General features: G+C 52.3%; 2 protein-coding genes across 3 annotated transcripts; both read right to left on the bottom strand.

The window, feature by feature from the left end:
- Positions 1 to 2518: 2518 nt before the first annotated feature.
- RPL26 (ribosomal protein L26) lies at positions 2519 to 7691 on the bottom strand. 2 transcript variants are annotated; one of them, XM_084863962.1, is made up of 4 exons: positions 7595 to 7691; positions 6596 to 6768; positions 4910 to 5050; positions 2519 to 2688 (listed from the first exon to the last, which is right to left on the bottom strand). In XM_084863962.1, exons 2-4 carry the CDS (start codon positions 6761 to 6763, stop codon positions 2560 to 2562), a joined length of 438 nt encoding a protein of 145 aa, XP_084720088.1. In that variant the 5' UTR covers positions 6764 to 6768; positions 7595 to 7691; the 3' UTR covers positions 2519 to 2559. The 2 variants fall into 2 exon arrangements, with proteins under 2 accessions (XP_084720088.1, XP_084720089.1); XM_084863963.1 differs by having other exon boundaries at positions 6884 to 7619.
- An 8716-nt stretch (positions 7692 to 16407) lies between these two features.
- Positions 16408 to 17256, bottom strand: RNF222 (ring finger protein 222). The gene has a single exon (XM_084863346.1). The coding sequence runs from the start codon at positions 17246 to 17248 to the stop codon at positions 16610 to 16612; it is 639 nt and encodes a 212-aa protein (XP_084719472.1). The 5' UTR covers positions 17249 to 17256; the 3' UTR covers positions 16408 to 16609.
- Between the last annotated feature and the right edge of the window lie 954 nt (positions 17257 to 18210).

Raw genomic sequence — 18210 nt, forward strand, 5'->3', positions numbered from 1 at the left:
CTCTCTGTACAAAATCAATAAAATATATTAAAAAAAAAAAAAAGAAGAAGAAGAAAAAAAAAGATGCATACTGTCCTGGCCAGATGTTAGCCAGAACACCAAAGGGTCTCAGGTTCCATTCCCAGTCAAGGGCACTACTGGGTTTGCATATTCGATCCCTAGTCCCACTTGGGCACATGTGGGAGGCAACCAACTAACGTGTCTCTCACATAGTAACGGTTTCTCTCTTTCCCCCTCCCACTCTCTGAAAACCAAAGGAAAACAATCTCCTCAGGTGAGGATTAATAACAACAAAAAAGGTGCATACTCTGAGTTATGAATGGTCTATACCAGTGGTTGGCAAACTGCAGCTTGCGAGCTGAGGTTTGCCACTCTGTTGATTAATGAGTTTGCCGACTGCTGACCAAGACTCTAGATTCCAATAATTACAGGTTGTTGTTGTTTCTTGTGATTAAGCCCCTATATCGCATGCGGCTCGCGACCACTGGTCTATACCATAAGATCCTAAAGCACAGCCCAAGAGCCATATTTGATTAATAGACCTATTATTGTAATCTAGATTTCTGACTTTCTTGAAAAATGGGAAGATCTGGCCAACCTGGGAACTTTGCTGGAGTTCCCAGTTTGACTGGAGAAGAGAGGCATACCCTTCAGATACAGGACCCACTCGTTTCCAATCTCCAAGCCATCAACTAACTTAGTCACCTTATCTGCCCACCCTGTTATCTGAAATTTTAACACCTGTTCTAGAGCAGAATAAAAGAAATATGGTCAGCATGGTGGTGTGACCTGTTCTAGTGGGCAAGAGATAAATCAGCTTTATTAGAGGAGATAGAAACATCTGTCCAACTCACCTGTGATTCTTTGTGTTGGCTGTCCCCAACTTCAACTGTATTTCCATTGATCTTCCACATCACAGCCAGCCCCAATTCTCCTCCTTCCTAATGCACTCAGCAACTCCAGCCGACTGCTTTCTGCCTCCTCTGGACAGCACTCCTCACTGGAGTCCTTTGCTTTGCCTTTTTAGTGGACTGATTTAAGTGCACAAAACCTAGAAAGCAGGGGCTGAGCCTTCTACCTCGCTGTATCTCCTTAGAGGGCAGAGGAGTCGAGCCGAGACAAAATATGTTCCAAGGACATTTGTCAAACACGTTGCTTACAGTATAGTGAGGCGGTGCCGGAGTATGGCAGAGGCTAGGCTTGGGAATTCAATTTTTGATTACCACTGTGACCCCGGGCTTCCGTTTCCATCACAATGGGTTGTTATGACGACGCAGGGACAATGCAGGTAAAGCATTTAGTAGTGTCCCCCCACTCCCTCAACAGAAACTCCCGCTAATTCCTGAAGACCTGATTCAGGCATCCCTTCTTTCCTGACTTCTCGGACTCTGCTCCCACCCTTTGGGCGGGCTAATCGGCGCCCCCTACCACTTCGGAGGGCGGCCAGCTAGGGGCTGAAATGAATGAGCAGTCAGGGGGTGGGAGGGAAGGGCCGGAGACAAAGTCCTTCATTTTGCAGAAGGCCCAGAAGTGGAATAGGATGCGCCAGGAGTCAGAGTGGGAGCCTCTCCAAGTCTGCGTCCAGCCCAGCCCTCCCCATGCGGGCAGGAACCACTGGTCGCCAACCTACTTATTCTCAATTAGGAATATAATTTTGCGGACTGTAGGCTGCTTGGTGTCCTGCAGAAGCCATGCTTAGTGACACAGGTGTCTGCAAAGGTGTCAACTGGCTGCCCATTTCCTTACGTTGTTGCAACTTCATAATGCGGCCGGCTGGGAACCGGCATTCCTCACTGCTTGGATTCTTTTTTTTTTTTTTAAATATATTTTATTGATTTTGTACAGAGAGGAAGGGAGATAGTTAGAAACATCGATGAGTCATCGATCAGCTGCCTCTTGCACATCCCCTACTGGGGATATGCCGGCAACCAAGGTACATGCCTTTGACCGGAATCCTCCCCAAGTCGACGCTCGATCCATTGAGCCAAACCGGTTTTGGCACTGCTTGGATTCTTAATTTGGAGGGCACAGGTGCTTGTGTTGCCAACAAGGCGCACCAGTTTACCTGATCCTTTGAAAACCTGAGTTTTAGATGAACACTGTGGACCCACCCAGCACCAGTGCATAAACAAGAGTGAAGGAGGCTCTAGGTCCTGCACAGAAGCCCGGGCTCTCAGTGCACCGGAACTAGAAGCAGTGGTCTCGATGCTACTAGCTAGTCAGCAACTCTGGTCTAAAACTTCCATACAAAGGAAAAAATGCTGTTCACGTCAGGAGGAAGGCAGTGCTCCCAGCTGGCTTTTCACCTAGGCCTTCTTCACAGTGAGCCATGATGCACCCCTATTGCTGCTGTCTGCTACAGAAACAAAACAAGAAAAACCGCTCTTCTTACAGCAGAGACTGTTAGAAAGCCACAGAGGGCGTGGCAGCTACCGGACAGCAAATGTCACCGAACCCCCTGCCGCGGACCCACCAGAACGAAGCGGTACCCAAATCACCAGACAGGAGACAAAGGCTCTTCGTTTTAAGTTTTTAATGAAAGCTGTATATAAGATTACTTTATTCCTGCATCTTCTCAAGTGTTTCTTCCTTGTATTTTCCCTTTTCCTTTCCTACTTGGCGAGATTTGGCTTTCCGTTCGAGGATCTTTTTGCGGTCTTTGTCCAGCTTTAGTCTGGTGATGACCACCTGCAGAAAAATAAAGACACTTCTAAACAATACAGATCACATGGAAGGCCCAACATTCAACTGCACTTACCAAATCTAGGTAATAAACACCAAAACATAAAATCGATGAACTCGAAAGTTCAAAAAAATCATTTTTCATCTCCCAAGTCAAACCCATTAAACATTCACTAATGCTTTACCAACAGAGAAGAGGCAATGTGACGTTAGTGAATTTTCTCATTTCCTCTTCTGTGCTTTATTAGAAAACCTGCTTCTTTTTCTATTGCAAATGTACCATTCACCCCTCACCCTGTTTTACAAGCTAACCAAATGTTACAGTTTTGTTTCTACACCAACTTTAGAGCCATAAGATCGGAAAACCTACACTCATGCTTCAACCTGCAAAATCTTCAACGAAGTCACGGATCTTATTTCAACTCATCACTAAAGACCTCTAGTCTGTGATAAATTTGTCTTATGAAGAAAGGTGAGGGAAGAGAGCACTGAATTAGTTCTGGAAATATAACATGGAGACCAAAAGAACATCTCTGCCACCATGGAACTTCTAGTATGGAGAGACGGAATGATGGAGAACAGGTGTGCAATCACACAGGGCAGTGTTCGGCAAATTGCGGCTCTCGCCCCTGAGTGTGGCTCTTCCACAGAATACTACGGCCTGGGCAAGTCTACTTTGAAGAAGTGGCATTAGAAGTTTATGTTTAATAAATTTGGCTCTCAAAAGAAATTTCAATCGTTGTACTGTTGATATTTGGCTCTGTTGGCTAATGAGTTTGCCAACCACTGAGATGGGGTAATCAGGAGAGGCGCTACGAAGGGGTGAAAGTTATCTGGGTATAGAAGTGTCCCACAGATAACAGCAAGTACCAAGGTCCAGAGGCAGGAGACCCTGAGTTGTATAGGAGTGTATTTCTCAAACTTGAGTGTTTAAGAATCCACTGGAAGGCTTGTAAAAACAGCTCCTTGGGTCCCATCTCCAAATTGTCAGTTGAACTGGGAGAAGAATTTGCAATTCTATCAAGTTGCCAAGTCACCCTGCTAACCAGTGGATACGCTCCGAACAGCATGGCTGTAGGAACAGCAAGGCAAGTAGACACATGGAGAGAGGATGACATGAAGTGGCCTGTGAGGGGTGATCAGGTATGGTCTTATGTCACTTAATGGTTAACAAGCAGACAGGATTCTACATACAACATACAACAGTCAACAGATCTTATTGATCAATGTGGCGCATATAATTAAAAAAATGACACTTTGGCCTGAGCAATTAGGAGCATAGAGCTGTTATACACAATGATAGTGGCAGACCCTGAGGTTAAGGATAATATCAGGAGTTTGAATATGTCATGTTTTAGATACCAATTAAGATACAAACTTTGAAAAATAGACAACTGGATTGGACTTCTAGGTTGGAATCATCTGCAAGTCCTGAGACTGGATTAAGAGATGACTACAAAGGCGCAAACTGAGGCACTATCCTGACACTTATAATCCAGGGGTAAAGAACATGGCAAAATGGGAATAGTGAATTGTAGGTGAAAGATATGCAGGTGTTCCAATGATTATCTCTCATCACTGATGTTTCTCTCTCTCTCTCTCTCTCACTCTTTCTCTCTGAAATCAATAAAAATATATTTTAAAAAATCTTACAAAATAAACTTAGTATCTAAACACTCACCAGGTGTCATTACTTTAATATTATGTGTAAAACCGCAAGAGAAATTAGAGACTAATATTGGAGAATTCGTATTAAAGCCCAGGACAGGTACCTGCTATGGGAATCATATCATTTTCCATCTTGGCTTAGATTATCACTCACTATTAACGTGATCTAACTCTGAGCTTCAGGTCCCTCCATTAGTGAAGGGCTCAGTGCCTACTTTTCAGGGCTGTAAAGCTGCCTTGCTGCTCACTCAATTGTTTAACACACCAAAGCAAGCTGGGCATAAGCTCTATTTCATCAAAAAGTCACCCCACTACCTAGATTTTAAGATCGGTTCATTATTGTTAGTAACCAATCAGGTAAGTAAGCTTTTGAGGAAAAAGTACTTCAAACATACACATATAATGATGGTTAAAGACCTTGATTTCTTAAACACTTAAGTACTAGAATACTCAATTCACATCCAAAACCTATTCCATGGGACTGTCCTATAAACAAGCACTCACACTCGCCAGCAATAGCTTCCATGCCACCCCCCCTCCAGCATTCTCAAACACCCACCTTGCTGGGGTGAATGCCCACGTGCACAGTTGTGCCGTTAGCTTTCTCCCGCTGCACTCGTTCGATGTAGATGACGTATTTCTTCCTGTAAACCTGGACTACTTTGCCAATCTGCTGTCCTTTGTAATGTCCTCGAACAACCTGAGTGCAGATTCAAAAACAACAGAAATGGATTTAAAAAAACACACAAGATTAACCCTTTGCACTCCGAACCATTCTGGACATTGGCTACCAGCTACTCGACGCTACTTTGCGGCGGACACGTGTGTTGAATTAACTCAATTCCCCGTAATCACTAATAAACTGCAATGTCCCCCCTGAGAGGGGACATCCGAGTGATATGCTAGAATTTCGAAGTCCCCTGAGAGGGTTAACCTTGTAAACCAGTAAACTATGAATCTTGTAAACACTAATCACTCTATCAGATCTATAGGACCTCTCCATTTTGATTTAGTTAATAGAAATGAGCTAATAATTCTATCTCTGGGTTTAACTAATGCAAATGAACCACACCCCCAGAGAACTCTACAGCGATGGACTGTGCACCTTATAACTGATGGTTCACCAATAGCGGAGGGCTTGTTAAAAGCCCCTGGCTATTTGTGGCAAGCGGAAAACAAGGAAATTGTTATTCCATCTCAAAGGGAGCAGCAGGAACACGTATATTAATTCACAACCCATCGAAGTGTCCAACCTAGTGCCAGCCAGAGGGCGGGCGGCAGTAGTTAAGGAAACAGACCACCTCCTCCCCAAAGGTTAACTGACAGCTTTCTGCCCAAGAACCCCCAGTTGTCAGGAGGCAACCCACAGTGCTCCTGGACAGATGCTTCTTTCCAACTGCAGACTTTCTGGCTTTAAGAGATCCTGAAAGCAGAGGACTCCCAAATCTAATGAATCCATACCACCAGTGGGGAACTAGTTCCATTTACTTAAATGGACGCAAGCCTCATGAATCATTATTGCTGATAGGCAAGCCACTTTAGAGGCTGTAGGTTACTGCTAAAGAAACAAACATTTATAGAAATTTCCACATACAGATAGACCTAACACCTTATTTTCTGGTAAACTCAATCAATCACATGAAGCCATGGTTCTGTTCGAACTTCTGTATCTTAATTTTTAAAAATCACTGAATTTAGCCAAAGCCGGTTTGGCTCAGTGGTAGAATGTCAGTCTGCAGACTGAAAGGTCCCAGGTTCGATTCTGGTCAAGGGCATGTATGTTGGTTGCGGGCACATCCCCGGTGCGGGGTGTGCAGGAGGCAGCTGGTCGATGTTTCTCTCTCATCGACGTTTCTAGCTCTCTATCCCTCTCCCTTCCTCTCTGTAAAAAATCAATAAAATATAAAAAATAAATCACTGAATTTATTGGGGTGACATGTATCTGGATTTTGATTCAAAGATTATTCACTGGTCCTCAAATGCCTCTTCAATGACCAAACATTCCGAGAAAAGTTAAACCCAAATGTTCTAGTTCTGAACTACCTTTCTGGCTGTTCTGTTTAATTGTGGCTGCAGTTGATGCTTGGGTCACCTGACTGTCACCAGAGTGAAAAGCAGCATACTTTCGGTTTGTTTTCAGTCCCTGGATCTACCTTTGCAATCCTGTTCTGGAGCCACTGTCTGCGGTGTGCCCCTCAGAACGCAGTCCCTCTCCCAGGCCGAGTGACCCCCACACTGTACGCACCTGAACTTCGTCGTCCTTTCGGATGGGCATGGACCGAACATTGTACTTCTGCCTCAGCTCTTTGGAAAGCGGTGACGACATAATCTTCCTTCGAATGTGGGAAGGTGCGTTGAAATGCCTTTTACGGTTCTTGCTCCGGTCAGAAGTCACAAAAGGGTTGAACTTCATTTTGACTAAATAAAAAGTAAAAAAAAAAGGGGGGGGGGAGGGGAGGCTGTAAATGACCAAAACTCCATTCACTTTCCAAGTGACAGCAACAATTTCATCCTAAAAGTTTAGAATGCTCACAGCAACTGTCGTGTTAAGTCCATCACCAACTACTTGAACTCAACGGCCCATCAACTGAAGCTTGAAATTCTCAATATTTTGCTTTACTGAAACTTCAACATTTGTTTATGCAACAAAGTGTTTTCCATTAGTAACACAATTGTTTTAGTTATCGAATTTCTTGTTTACACTCTCCAACTCCTTACGTCCTGCCACAGGGCTTTCAACTCGAATGAATTAGGGCAAAGCTGACAACTCAGTTCTTCAAACATCACGTTTTAGAAGGACCAACCAGCGTTAATCTCACATGGGCTCGAGTGTGAACACATTTAGCTCTCTGTAAAATTACTCAGGCCACCTGTCCGGGACCTGGAAAATGCAATTTCAGGCCCAAAATCCCTCCCAATGGGCGGGCGCGGCTTGAAAATTCCGTGGCTTTACTAAAAGTTATTTCGAGACCATTCTTTAGAAACTACACAGCCTAGGCCTGACTCCAAATCCACAGGCCCTCTCCCCTCCAGCTCCCGTTTCCGAATCCCCAAATCGTCTTCTCTTCCCTTCCCCAGCCTGCCGGCTCAGGAGCTAGTGGGAAAACAGGCCGAAACCATCTTGGACCCTCTCCCTGGCTGCTACTCGGCCGCTGAGAGAGTATTGAGGGTCCCGAAGTCAAGAGCCAGCGCGCCCAACCACGGATGGCGGCGGATTACACGCGCTTTCCCGACATATCCTCACCCGCTGGCGCTCCTACGATGGCCGCAAGAGGGAAGAGACTCACACGCTGTTTCCGGTTCTGTAAGTTCACGGGAGCTCTCGCGAGACCGAGCTCTAGAGCGAGAGAGGCGCGGAGTTTGAACGGGAAGAGGAAAATTGATGACTAGTGCCACCTCGCGGCTAGGAGGGGAACTGCGAAAGACTACACAACTCCCTTTTCTTTTTCTTTTTTTCTTTTCTTTCTTTCTTTCTTTCTTTCTTTCTTTCTTTCTTTCTTTCTTTCTTTCTTTCTTTCTTTCTTTCTTTCTTTCTTTCTTTTTTTTTACTAAATTATTACTGTGTACATATTTTTTAACATTGCCCCCCCGTTTCCATACATACCCTCCCTCCCCAGAGTTTTGTGTCCATTGGTTTACACAACTCCCTTTTCAATGCTCTGGGTTCTGCAGCTGCGTCCTCTGGGAGGGATCGTTCCCCGGCGAGTGGCGGGGACTTCTCAGGGCCGGACTGCCCCAGTGGCTGCTGAGAAAACGAGCGGCCCCAGGGGACTCCTGTCCCTTCGCTCCTGAGCGCCAGGACAGCGGATACGCCACTATTCCGGAAAGGACTGGTGCTCTCTCTGACCGCCAGGTGGCGCCGGGAGCCTCGCTGGCCGGTCACCGGGTTACCTGGCCTCAGCATCCCCGCCCCAGCCAAAGGCGTGGGCGTGTCGAGTGCGCTGGTCCTTTAACCAACCCTGTGCGGACGCCTCCGGCTGCCCACACCCCACGTCGGGAGCTGAAGGTGTCCCCCTGCCCGCCCCAGATTTCATCCGGGCGGGCGAGGGGCCTTCCGAGGCCTCGGGGCCACAGATCAGTTTCCCACTCCGCTCAACGGGTCAGAACCAACGTTTCCAACAAGCCTGCAGGGGCTGCCCTGGAGCGCACTTTGCAGGACCCGGGTGCACAGAAGCCCTTCCTTGCGCGAGCTGTGCCCCTTTCTGCATTTCACCTCCTGTACTTCATTCAGTTCGGGATCAGATGGGAGCAGGGCAGGGAGGGTGCGCTCCTGGAGGCTAACGCATCCCCACCGCGCACCTGCAGGGGCTCGGATTCTTTGGAATGGATCACACAGGTGTAGGAGGGGGAGGCAGATTTTTTCATATACATAGCGAGCTTGCTGAGGGCTGGGGCCATTTTTCTACTCCCTTGACATCTTTAGATCCTTTCATACACTAAGTACCCTTGTGTGCTGGTATTGTTGTTGTCCCCATTTTACAGATGGGGACACTGAGCCCCAGAAAATTGAGAGGAACTTGTGCAAGATTATACAGAACCCGCGGGCTATAGATGAACCCGTGCAGGCTGGCTTCCCAGCCCCTCCTGGTAGCTATATATAGTCCCGATTGTGGGAACCCATTAGGTGAGTCAAAGAGTGAGGAACCATGTACTGGAGGGCCCAGAGTAGACAGTAAAGGACATGTGTGTTCATGATTTAAAATAGTCACGCTGAAACCGGTTTGGCTCAGTGGATAGATAGAGTGTCAGCCTGAGGACTCAAGGGTCCCAGGTTTGATTCCTGTCAGAGGCATGTACATTGGTTTCGGGCACATCCCCGGTAGGGGGTGTGCAGGAGGCAGCTGGTCCATGATTCTCTCTCATCGATATTTCTAGCTCTCTATCCCTCTCCCTTCCTATCTGTAAAAAAAAAAAAAAAAAAAAAAATCAATTAAAATATATTTTTAAAAAATAATAAAATAAAATAGTCACAGATTTGCCCTAACTTGTTTAGCTCAGTGGATAGAGCGTCAGCCTGCGGACTGAAGGGTCCTAGATTCAATTCCAGTCAAGGACATGTACCTTGGTTTCGGGCACATCCCCAGTAGGAGGTGTGCAAGAGGCAGCTGATCAATGTTTCTCTCTTTCGATGTTTCTAGCTCTATATCCCTATCCCTTCCACTCTAAAAAAAAATCAATATATTTTTAAAAAGGTAAAATAAAATAGTTGCAGATTTTATTTATAATTTAAAAATCAGTGAGAGTTACTCTGCGATTCGTTTCAACAAATGTCTATGGAGCATCTTTCCCGGGGCAGCCCGGAACTGGACGCTGGAGCCACACAAGGACGTGAGCCAAAGGGTCTGCCTGCAGGAACCTCAGGTCTCAGCCGAGAGATCAGCAAGGAAGTCAGCGATCCCAGCTCCCAGGAGAAGCGCCGGCTGACCCCCACCCCCCACCCCCACCCCCTCCCCGTGACCTCGGTGCTTCTGTGCTTGTGCTTCAGGAACAGCAGGGAGCGCTGCGGTCAGGGAAGGCTTCTGCGGTGAGGTCATCCCTGACTGAGGATTGAGGAATGTAACCTGCGCTCCCCGAGGCGGTGGGACTAGCTGAGGGAAGGCACGGAGGTGTGAGGCAGCATGACGCATGGTCTCTGGTGCCGGGTGCTGGGGTGAGAGGCACAGATTCGGGGAGAAGCCACCAGGCACTGGGTCCCGCTGAGTGCGAATTGGGTGCTGAGAGCCACAGGTTTTCACAGTCTCGACCCTTTTCCTCCTCCTCCTCCTCCTCTTCCTCCTCCTCCTCCTCCTCCTCCTCCTCCTCCTCCTCCTCCTCCTCCTCTTCCTCTTCTTCTGCTTCTGCTTCTGCTTCTTCTTCACATATATCTTATTGATTTTTTTCAAAGAGGAAGGGAGAGAGACAGAAACATCGATCAGCCACATCCTGCACACCTCCTACTGGGGATGTGCCTGCATCCAAGGTACATGCCCTTGACCGGAATCGAACCTGGGACCTTTCAGTTTGCAGGCTGACGCTCTAGCCACTGAGCCAAACCAGTCAGGGCCCCTCCTCTTCTTATTGTCCTTACTAGTTTCCTGAACTCCCTCCTCTCCGGGTCTCCCCATCATCTTCCTCCCTTCTCACAGAGCCCTCCATGTTCCTTCAGCACCCCGTCATTTCTGCCCCAGGAGGTCACCGGTCCCTCTCGGGCTTCCTTATCTCCCCCCTTTGTCCAACCCTGAGTCATCAAAATCAAACCCCCAGCCCACCATGTGGACACCCTAACGGCTTTGCCCAGCGTGAGGATGACCGGGGTACACATGGTAACACAGACACAAATTGCTGGTGGCCTGGTTACCGCGTCTGTTTATCCTCACCAGTGTCTGTTGGGTGTTTTGGCTTCACCCTGCATGATCCCCTGGCCCAGACCCCACCAGCCATGTACGGCTTCTTAACTCGGCAGTCCTCGACTGTGCGAGTATACACCAGCGTAAAGTCTATTATGATATGTTAAACAAAAATGTTAGCTTGCACCGCTGAAGGTGTTTTCTTCTTTGTCTTTATAAAGGAATTTGTTGGGTCATTGCTAATAAGAAAAAGCAGGTTGTGGGCATGGGGTCTAAACCACCAGCAGCAGTGCCAGGTGGGAAAGCCAACCTGTCCACAGCCCTGGAGATGATGATTTTTTGTTGTTGTTAATCCTCATCCGAGGATATTTTTCCACTGATATTTAGAGAGAGTGGAAGAGAGATGGAGAGACAGAGGGAAATACATTGATTGGGTGCCTCCTGCACTCATCCTGACCAGGGCCTGGGCCGGGAGGAGCCTGCAACCTACGTATGTGCCCTTGATCAGATTCGAACACGGGACCCTTTGGTCCGCAGGCTGACGCTCTATCCACTGAGCAAAACCGGCCAGGGCTGATGATTTTTTTAAAATATCAGGTGGCGCCCGGCTGGAATGGCTCAGTGGTTGGTTGAGCGTAGACCTATGAACCAGATCATCACAGTTTGATTCCCAGTCAGGGCACATGCCTGGTTAGTGGGCTCCATCCCCAGTGTGGGAACCCCAGGGGGCAGCCGATCTATGGTTCTCTCTCATCTCTGATGTTTCTACCTCTCTCTCCCTCTTTGTTCCTCTCTGAAATCAGTAAAAACAACAACAACAAACAACCCATCAGGTAGGGCCCAGCTGCTGTGGCTCTGTGGTTGAGCACTGACCTGTGAACAAGATCCCGGTTCGATTCCCAGTCAGGGCTCATGCCCAGGTTGCGGGCTCGATCCCCAGTGTGGGGCATGCAGGAGGCAGCCCATCAGTGATTCTCATCACCGGTGTTTCTATCTCTCTCCCTCTCTGAAATCAATAAAAATATATTGAAAAATTAATAAATAAAGAAAATTGTATTAAAAAGTAAAACATCAGCCCTAACCAGTTTGACTCAGTGATTAGAGCATCGGCCTGCGGACTGAAAGGTCCCGGGTTCAATTTTGGCCAAGGGCACGTACCTTGGTTGCGGGCACATCCCCAGTAGGGAGTGTGCAGGAGGCAGCTGATCTATGTTTCTCTCTCATCGATGTTTCTCTCTCTGTAAAAAAATCAATAAAATATACTTTAAAAAATAAATAAAACATCAGGTAGGCGGGAGAAAGATATGTTATTTGAAAGAATTGACATTGGCTGCAGATAAAATCGGTGGAATAAGGTGACAGATGGGCAACAGTCTGAAAAGTCTATGTGTGAGCAAGAATGGGGTCCTGGGTGCAGGGTGCCTGGCAGAAACAGCGCCGGCAGCTTAATCAAAGCTCCAACGCCAGCAGGCACTCAGGAGCATGAGCTTCTTGTTGCTTTGCCCTGCGGTTGTTAACTGACCAACCCCTTCCTGTCTCTGCCTTCCACCCTGTTGTAATTTTATTCAGGACACCTCAGAATGCTCTCCTTATCAAGTGGGAGGTGGCTTGAACCTCAAAGGGAGGGTGGGGATAAAAGAGAGAGATCAGCCGAGACCGGTTTGGCTCAATGGATAGATAGAGCTTGGGGGACTGGGGACTTGGGGACTGAAGGGTCCCGGGTTCGATTCCGGTCAAGGGCATGTACCTTGGTTGCAGGCACATCCCCAGTATAGCTGATCGATGACTCTCTCATCGATGTTTCTAACTCTCTATCTCTCTCCCTTCCTCTCTGTACAAAATCAATAAAATATATTTAAAAAAAAAAAAAAGAGAGAGAGATCAACCAAAGGACTTGTGTGCACACATATGAGCCTAACCAGTGGTCAAGGACAATGGGGGGGGGCATGAGTGGGGAGGGGTAGGGGATTGGAATGGGGGGTTGAGGACAAATATGTGATACCTTAATCAATAAAGAAATTTTAAAAAGTGGGAGGTGGCTGTGGCATGTGTGTGTGTGTGTGTGTGTAGGGGAGGAAGAGTCTACCTTCAGCCGCAGGCCTCCGCCCACCTGTCTGTCTTTCCATTTAATGGCGTTTTCCTATAGTTCCCTGACCCCAGGGAGGTTGCTTAATGCAAAAGGTTCTGTTTGTGGAAGGGAAGGAAGGGGTGGGAAGAAGAAAAACAAGCACATTCAATGATGGGGCCCAAGGAAACCCATAGGAATGCAGGAACACGTTCACCTTTTCACCTGTTCCTGGGCGCCTGGTGAGCAACAGGTGTCACACCTCCAACCAGACAAACCAGCCCCGCCCGGCCGGCTGGCAGCTCGCACCCCGGACCCCAGGCGCAAGCCGTGCGGCAGCTCAGTGCCGGGCGGCTCCTCACGGCCGCGGGCGTGCTCTCTGCAGGTGTCTGCGGCTTCTACTGTAATGTCTCCATTGGATTTTCGCTTAAGTAATCTGTTTGCTTGGTTCAAAAATCAAAAAGTGTGAAAGGAAAAATTTCCCCTCTCCTTTCAGCATTTCCTCTCACCCTCCCACCACTCATCACATAGTTTTTTGTTTTGTTTTTTAATGTATTTTCCTGATTTCTTTATGCATGAGTCAGCACGCAGGAATGTACATTCTCATGTCCCCACTTCCTCCACACACGGTGGTACCTGAGGCCAGCGCCTGGCTTTTTCCAGTCGGCCGACATATCCCGGAGCTTTTCCTGTCCGTTCTAAGACGTCGTCCTTGTTCTTTTTTAAGTGTCACAGCCGGTCCCATTGGCTGGCACGGAGGCTTTCCCCAGTGCTGTGTTACTGTGAACAGCACTGCAGTTACACACCAGTGTGCATGCGTCACCGCCCGTGTATGCACGTATGTCTGAGGACACATTGCTCCATCAGAAATTGCTGGGCCAACCTGGGAATTCTGAGAGATGATGTCAAACTCCCGGCCCCAGGGGGTCTGACCAGTCTGCATGCCCACCGCCTCAGCTCCTCGGTGTGGTCAGTGGAGTGGGCTGTGAGGCCAAGGTCAGGCTTTGCTGAGCGAAGAGGTGAGAAGGGTTTGCCGGGGGAATTTTGATTGGCGCCTCCTTCGCGAGTGTGGCCAAATACCTGTTTTCAGAGTGTCTTTCCCACCCAAAGTGAAGGACCTTAAAAGCCCAAGCTCGGAGCGTCCCACCTGCGTTTGCGATGCCTCTGGAATCTCTGAGAAAATAGATACCTTTATTTCAAAAATAGCTTTTGACATTCTTTGAAAATAGAGAGGTGCCACTGCTGGACACGGTGGAAACGCGACAGGTATTTTGAAATTAATCTTTGGCAAACCACAGAATCTAAAACGAGGTCCCCAGGAATTCATGACACTGTTGAGAGCAGCCTGGCCGAGGTTCAGACTCGTTAGAGTCTTTTTTTAAAAAAAAAAATTTGACTTTCGTATTCCTGTGGTAAATGTTTCCCCCATGGCCGAAACTGGTTTAGCTCGGTGGATAGAGTGTCAGCCTGCGGACTGAAGGATCCCAGGTTCGATTCTGGTCAGGGGCATGTGCCTTGGTTGCGGGCACATCCCCAGTGTGGGGGGGTGATGGTGGTGTAGGGGGCAGCTGATCGATGTTTCTAACTCTCTCTCTCCCTTCCTCTCTGTAAGAAATCAATAAAAAATATTTTTAAAGGAATATTTCCACCATGAATCCAACTGTATCCCCCAATAGCACCCGCCGGCGTGCTCTCCTCTGGCCTGGAAAAGAGCCCAGGCGTGCTTTAAGCCAGCCCTCCCTGTGACCCAATGTTCCCTATCGCCCGGGGCCTGCTCCCTGGTGGGTCCCAGGAACCAGGGAGCCATGCCATTTCTAAGAGGCAGTGTGCTGTTTCGGGGCCCACCGGCAGCAGGCCGCCCTGAGAGGTATAGGTTGTGGAGGGCTCAGTGGTTGGCGCACCCTGACTGCAAACAGCCGCCAGTCTGAGGAAGCAGCTGGAGGTTGTTTTGGGTTTAACCTTAAGGTGAAGCTAAGAGTAAGGCCCCGTGGCGTAGGGGCCTTGGTAAACAGAGAAGAGTTGTTCCTGCAGGGCTGGGCCCCGTGGTCCTCTCCAGGGATCCCCCGTGCAGCCCGGGTGTGGTCCCTGGTGTCGGGGCCTCGCCCAGCGGCTCACAGCACCTGGGTTTCGGGATTCCTCGAGCCGATAGTGTCCCTGACAAGCAACAAGCAACGTCTGCTTTCCTCTCCTCCCTTTCCCTCCCCACCCAGCCCAGCCTGGGGTTCCACCTCGCAAACTGGCCGGACTGGTGTGGCCTCTAATGAGTGGTTGGCTCCTGAGGAGGAGGCCTTGGGCTGGGAGAGGTGGGGGCCCCAGGGGTTAATTTGCCCGCATAGTTCATCGCTGATTCAGGTCTCGGCCATTAGGCTTCTGTACTCCCCGTCTGTCTTCCTGTCCGTCCCGGACAGCCCCAGACTCAAAATGCAGGCCCTTCCCTGGGCCCGGGGGCGGGGGGAGCGCTCGGCGGTGTGTGTGCGGGCCGTTCTGCTGGCCTCGGCCGCTGTCAGCAACTCCTGTTCCCCAGGGTGGCCCTGCTCCCAGGACGGCCGGCCGTGGTCTGTTCCTCCCCCGGACCCTGGGCCCAGCCTCTGAGGTCAGCGATCTGAGGGCGGGAAGGTGCACAGCGGTCCGGCTGTGAGGGTCCGGGGTGGGCGCTGAGATTCTGGGGAGCACGTGTGCTTTGGGGCCCGTCTGTTTGTGAGAACAAACCCGAGGATCCTGGGTGGGAGTTCTGGCCTGGCGGGGTCCTGCCATCGGCCCCCCCAGCGCAATTCCTTGTCCCCTGAGGGAGCCCACCTCACCCAGGCAGGTCACCCGGCAGGTGAGACCTGCACCTCAGGCTGGGCCCCCGCGGGAGGGCAGCACCCATTCCCGCCTGGCCCAGGCCCAGGCCCTGGGCCCGGGCTCAGGCCCAGGCTCAGGCCCAGGCTCAGACTCGGGCCCAGGCCCAGGCTCAGGCTCAGGCCCAGGCCCAGGCCCAGGCTCAGGCTCAGGCTCAGGCCCAGGCCCAGGCCCAGACTCAGGCCCAGGCCCAGGCCCAGGCCCAGGCCCAGGCCCAGGCTCAGGCCCAGGCCCAGGCCCAGGCCCAGGCCCGGGCTCAGGCCCAGGCCCAGGCTCGGGCCCAGGCCCAGGCCCAGACTCGGGCCCAGGCCCAGGCTCAGGCCCAGGCCCAGGCTCAGGCCCAGGCCCAGGCCCAGGCCCAGGCTCAGGCTCAGGCCCAGGCCCAGGTTCAGGCCCAGGCCCAGGCTCAGGCCCAGGCCCAGGCCCAGGCTCAGGCTCAGGCTCAGGCTCAGGCCCAGGCCCAGGCCCAGGGTCAGGCTCAGGCCCAGGCCCAGGCTCAGTCTCAGGCTCGGGCCCAGGCCCATGCTCAGGCCCAGGCTCAGGCCCAGGCCCAGGGCCAGGCTCAGGCTCAGGCCCAGGCCCAGGCCCAGGCTCAGGCTCAGGCTCAGGCTCAGGCCCAGGCCCAGGCCCAGGCTCAGACTCGGGCCCAGCCCAGAGGAGGAAGCGTCTGCAGAGGCCGCTAGGGCTGTTTCTGAGCGAGGCTCCCAGTGCCCCTGTGACCCCGGCCCCGAACCTGCAGTTTCCAATTCCGTCCGGAGCTCAGGTGCTCCGCTCCGCTCTGGCCTCGGAGGTCCCAGCCCGGCTCCCCTGTCATGCCGCACCCGCGGGGGCAAGGAGCAGGAGGCGAGGCGAGGCCACCGCACTCCCAGCGAGCACCGTCCCCGTGCCCTCTCTCCGCTCCGGGGCTCCCGCTGCCCTGGGGCCTCTGCCCCTCCCAGGCCGTGGCCAGCCGCTGGGCCGGGGAGGACGGACGGGTGGCTTCCAGAGCAGGGTCCGGCCGGGCGGCCCTGCAGGTGCCCCCGCTCGCTCACGCCTGCTTCCTCACCAGCAGCACCCAGGGCAGGATGGCGGCCACCACGGCCACCGCGGCGATGAGGGTGATGAGCAGGAGGGCCCGGGAGCGGCAGCAGAAGGAGCGGGAGGAGCGGGGCACGGGGGCCGCCTCGGAGAGCTCGGCCAGGCTGCGCCGGGGCAGCACGCTGTCCTGCTCGCCCAGCGGCATCCCGTGGCGGCTGATGATGAAGATCTGCGGCTCCCGGGGCAGGCCGGCCAGCAGGTCCAAGGGCAGCTGGGGGCTGGGGCCGGCGGGTGCCCTCCAGGCGGGCGGGGAGGCGGCCCGGGGCCCGGGGTGGGCCCGGGCGTGGGCCGGCGGGGGCCCGGGGGGCAGGCCGGCGGGCACGGCCAGGGTCTGGGCGCTGCGGTCCAGCATGGAGGGCCAGCGGGAGCTCTTCTTGCTGAGGAAGGTGACGTAGCGGCAGATGGGGCAGACGAGGGTGCGCTGCACCTGCCCGTCCACGCGGGTGGAGAGCAGGTACTTGACCAGGCAGTCATGGCAGAACACGTGGCCGCAGCTCAGCGTGCGGCTGGCGCCCTCCAGGTCCCGGAACTTCTCGTAGCACACGGGGCACTCGCTGCCCGAGCTGTCCTTGCTCTCCCCCTCGGACATGGCCGCTCTCCCGCTGCGGGCGGGGAAAGCCGTGAGCTCGGTGCCATTGCCGCCTCCACCGCCTCCCTCACTGCCTTCTGCAGCCCTGCTTCCCCTGCCCCTGCCCTCCCTCTTCCCCTGCCCCTTCCCTTCTCCCCCAACCCTCCCTTCTGCTGCTCCTCCTCCGTGGCCCACCTGAATCCCACCGAGACCTAGAGCTAAGACCCCTGGGGAGAGGCTGGGAGGCAGATAATGAGAGGTCCCAGCAGAGGCCTGTTTGGCTCAGGGGATAGAGCGTCGGCCTGCGGACTGAAGGGTCCCGGGTTTGATTCCGGTCAAGGGCATGTACCTTGGTTGCCGGCACGTCCCCAGTGGGGGAGGGGTGGGTGCAGGAGGCGACTGATGGATGGTCTCTCATGAATGTTTCTGGCTCTCTATCTCTCTCCCTTCCTCTCTTTAAAAAATCAATAAGATATTTAAAAAAAAGAGGGGAAAAAAAGAGAGAGGTCCCAGCCCAGCCTCTGTGGCTGGGTGGCTGCTCCCCCAGTCTCAGTCCAGGCCCCAGTGTGGGCCCGCGCCCCAGGGCTGTTTTCCAGAACAGCCTCTGCTGCCCTCAGCCTCCCGCTGAGCGCCGCCTGGCCGGCTGGTTTGCGTCCAGCCCTGGCCGCAGGCCTCTGTGCGGCTGTTGGCAGATAAAGCGCAGAACTTACACATGCACAGGCCCGCGGGCCTCTGCGTCCTCAGTCAGGGAGCCGCGGGCGCCTCCGCCGCCGGCCGCAGCTCAGCCATTCCTCAGTTCCCGGAGGGCGGCCTCAGCGAGGGCAGAGCTTCGTCCCGCGCGTGTGTCCGGTCGCGTGCCGGTGGCCAGAGGCCCTGGGAGCCGCGCCTGGTGGGAGAGGACATGAGTGCCGAGTGGCATGGAACGCGGAGTCACCTCGAAGTCACAATGTGGGTGTTAAGATGTTCTCAGGGCGGGCCGGTGC

The sequence above is a fragment of the Pipistrellus hanaki genome (genome assembly GCF_964339955.1).
Source record: "Pipistrellus hanaki genome assembly, chromosome: 16".
Taxonomy (NCBI): Eukaryota; Metazoa; Chordata; class Mammalia; order Chiroptera; family Vespertilionidae; genus Pipistrellus; species Pipistrellus hanaki.

What these genes read in the sequence shown, in the direction of transcription:
- RPL26 (XM_084863962.1), bottom strand. Translation starts at nt 6,763, where the DNA reads ATGAAGTTCAACCCTTTTGTGACTTCTGACCGGAGCAAGAACCGTAAA. An exon ending in GAAAGGACGACGAAGTTCAG is followed by an intron (nt 5,051 to 6,595) that starts GTGCGTACAGTG and finishes ATCTGCACTCAG; the next exon opens with GTTGTTCGAGGACATTACAA. An exon ending in TGGGCATTCACCCCAGCAAG is followed by an intron (nt 2,689 to 4,909) that starts GTGGGTGTTTGA and finishes ATTTTTCTGCAG; the next exon opens with GTGGTCATCACCAGACTAAA.
- RNF222 (XM_084863346.1), bottom strand. Translation starts at nt 17,248, where the DNA reads ATGTCCGAGGGGGAGAGCAAGGACAGCTCGGGCAGCGAGTGCCCCGTG.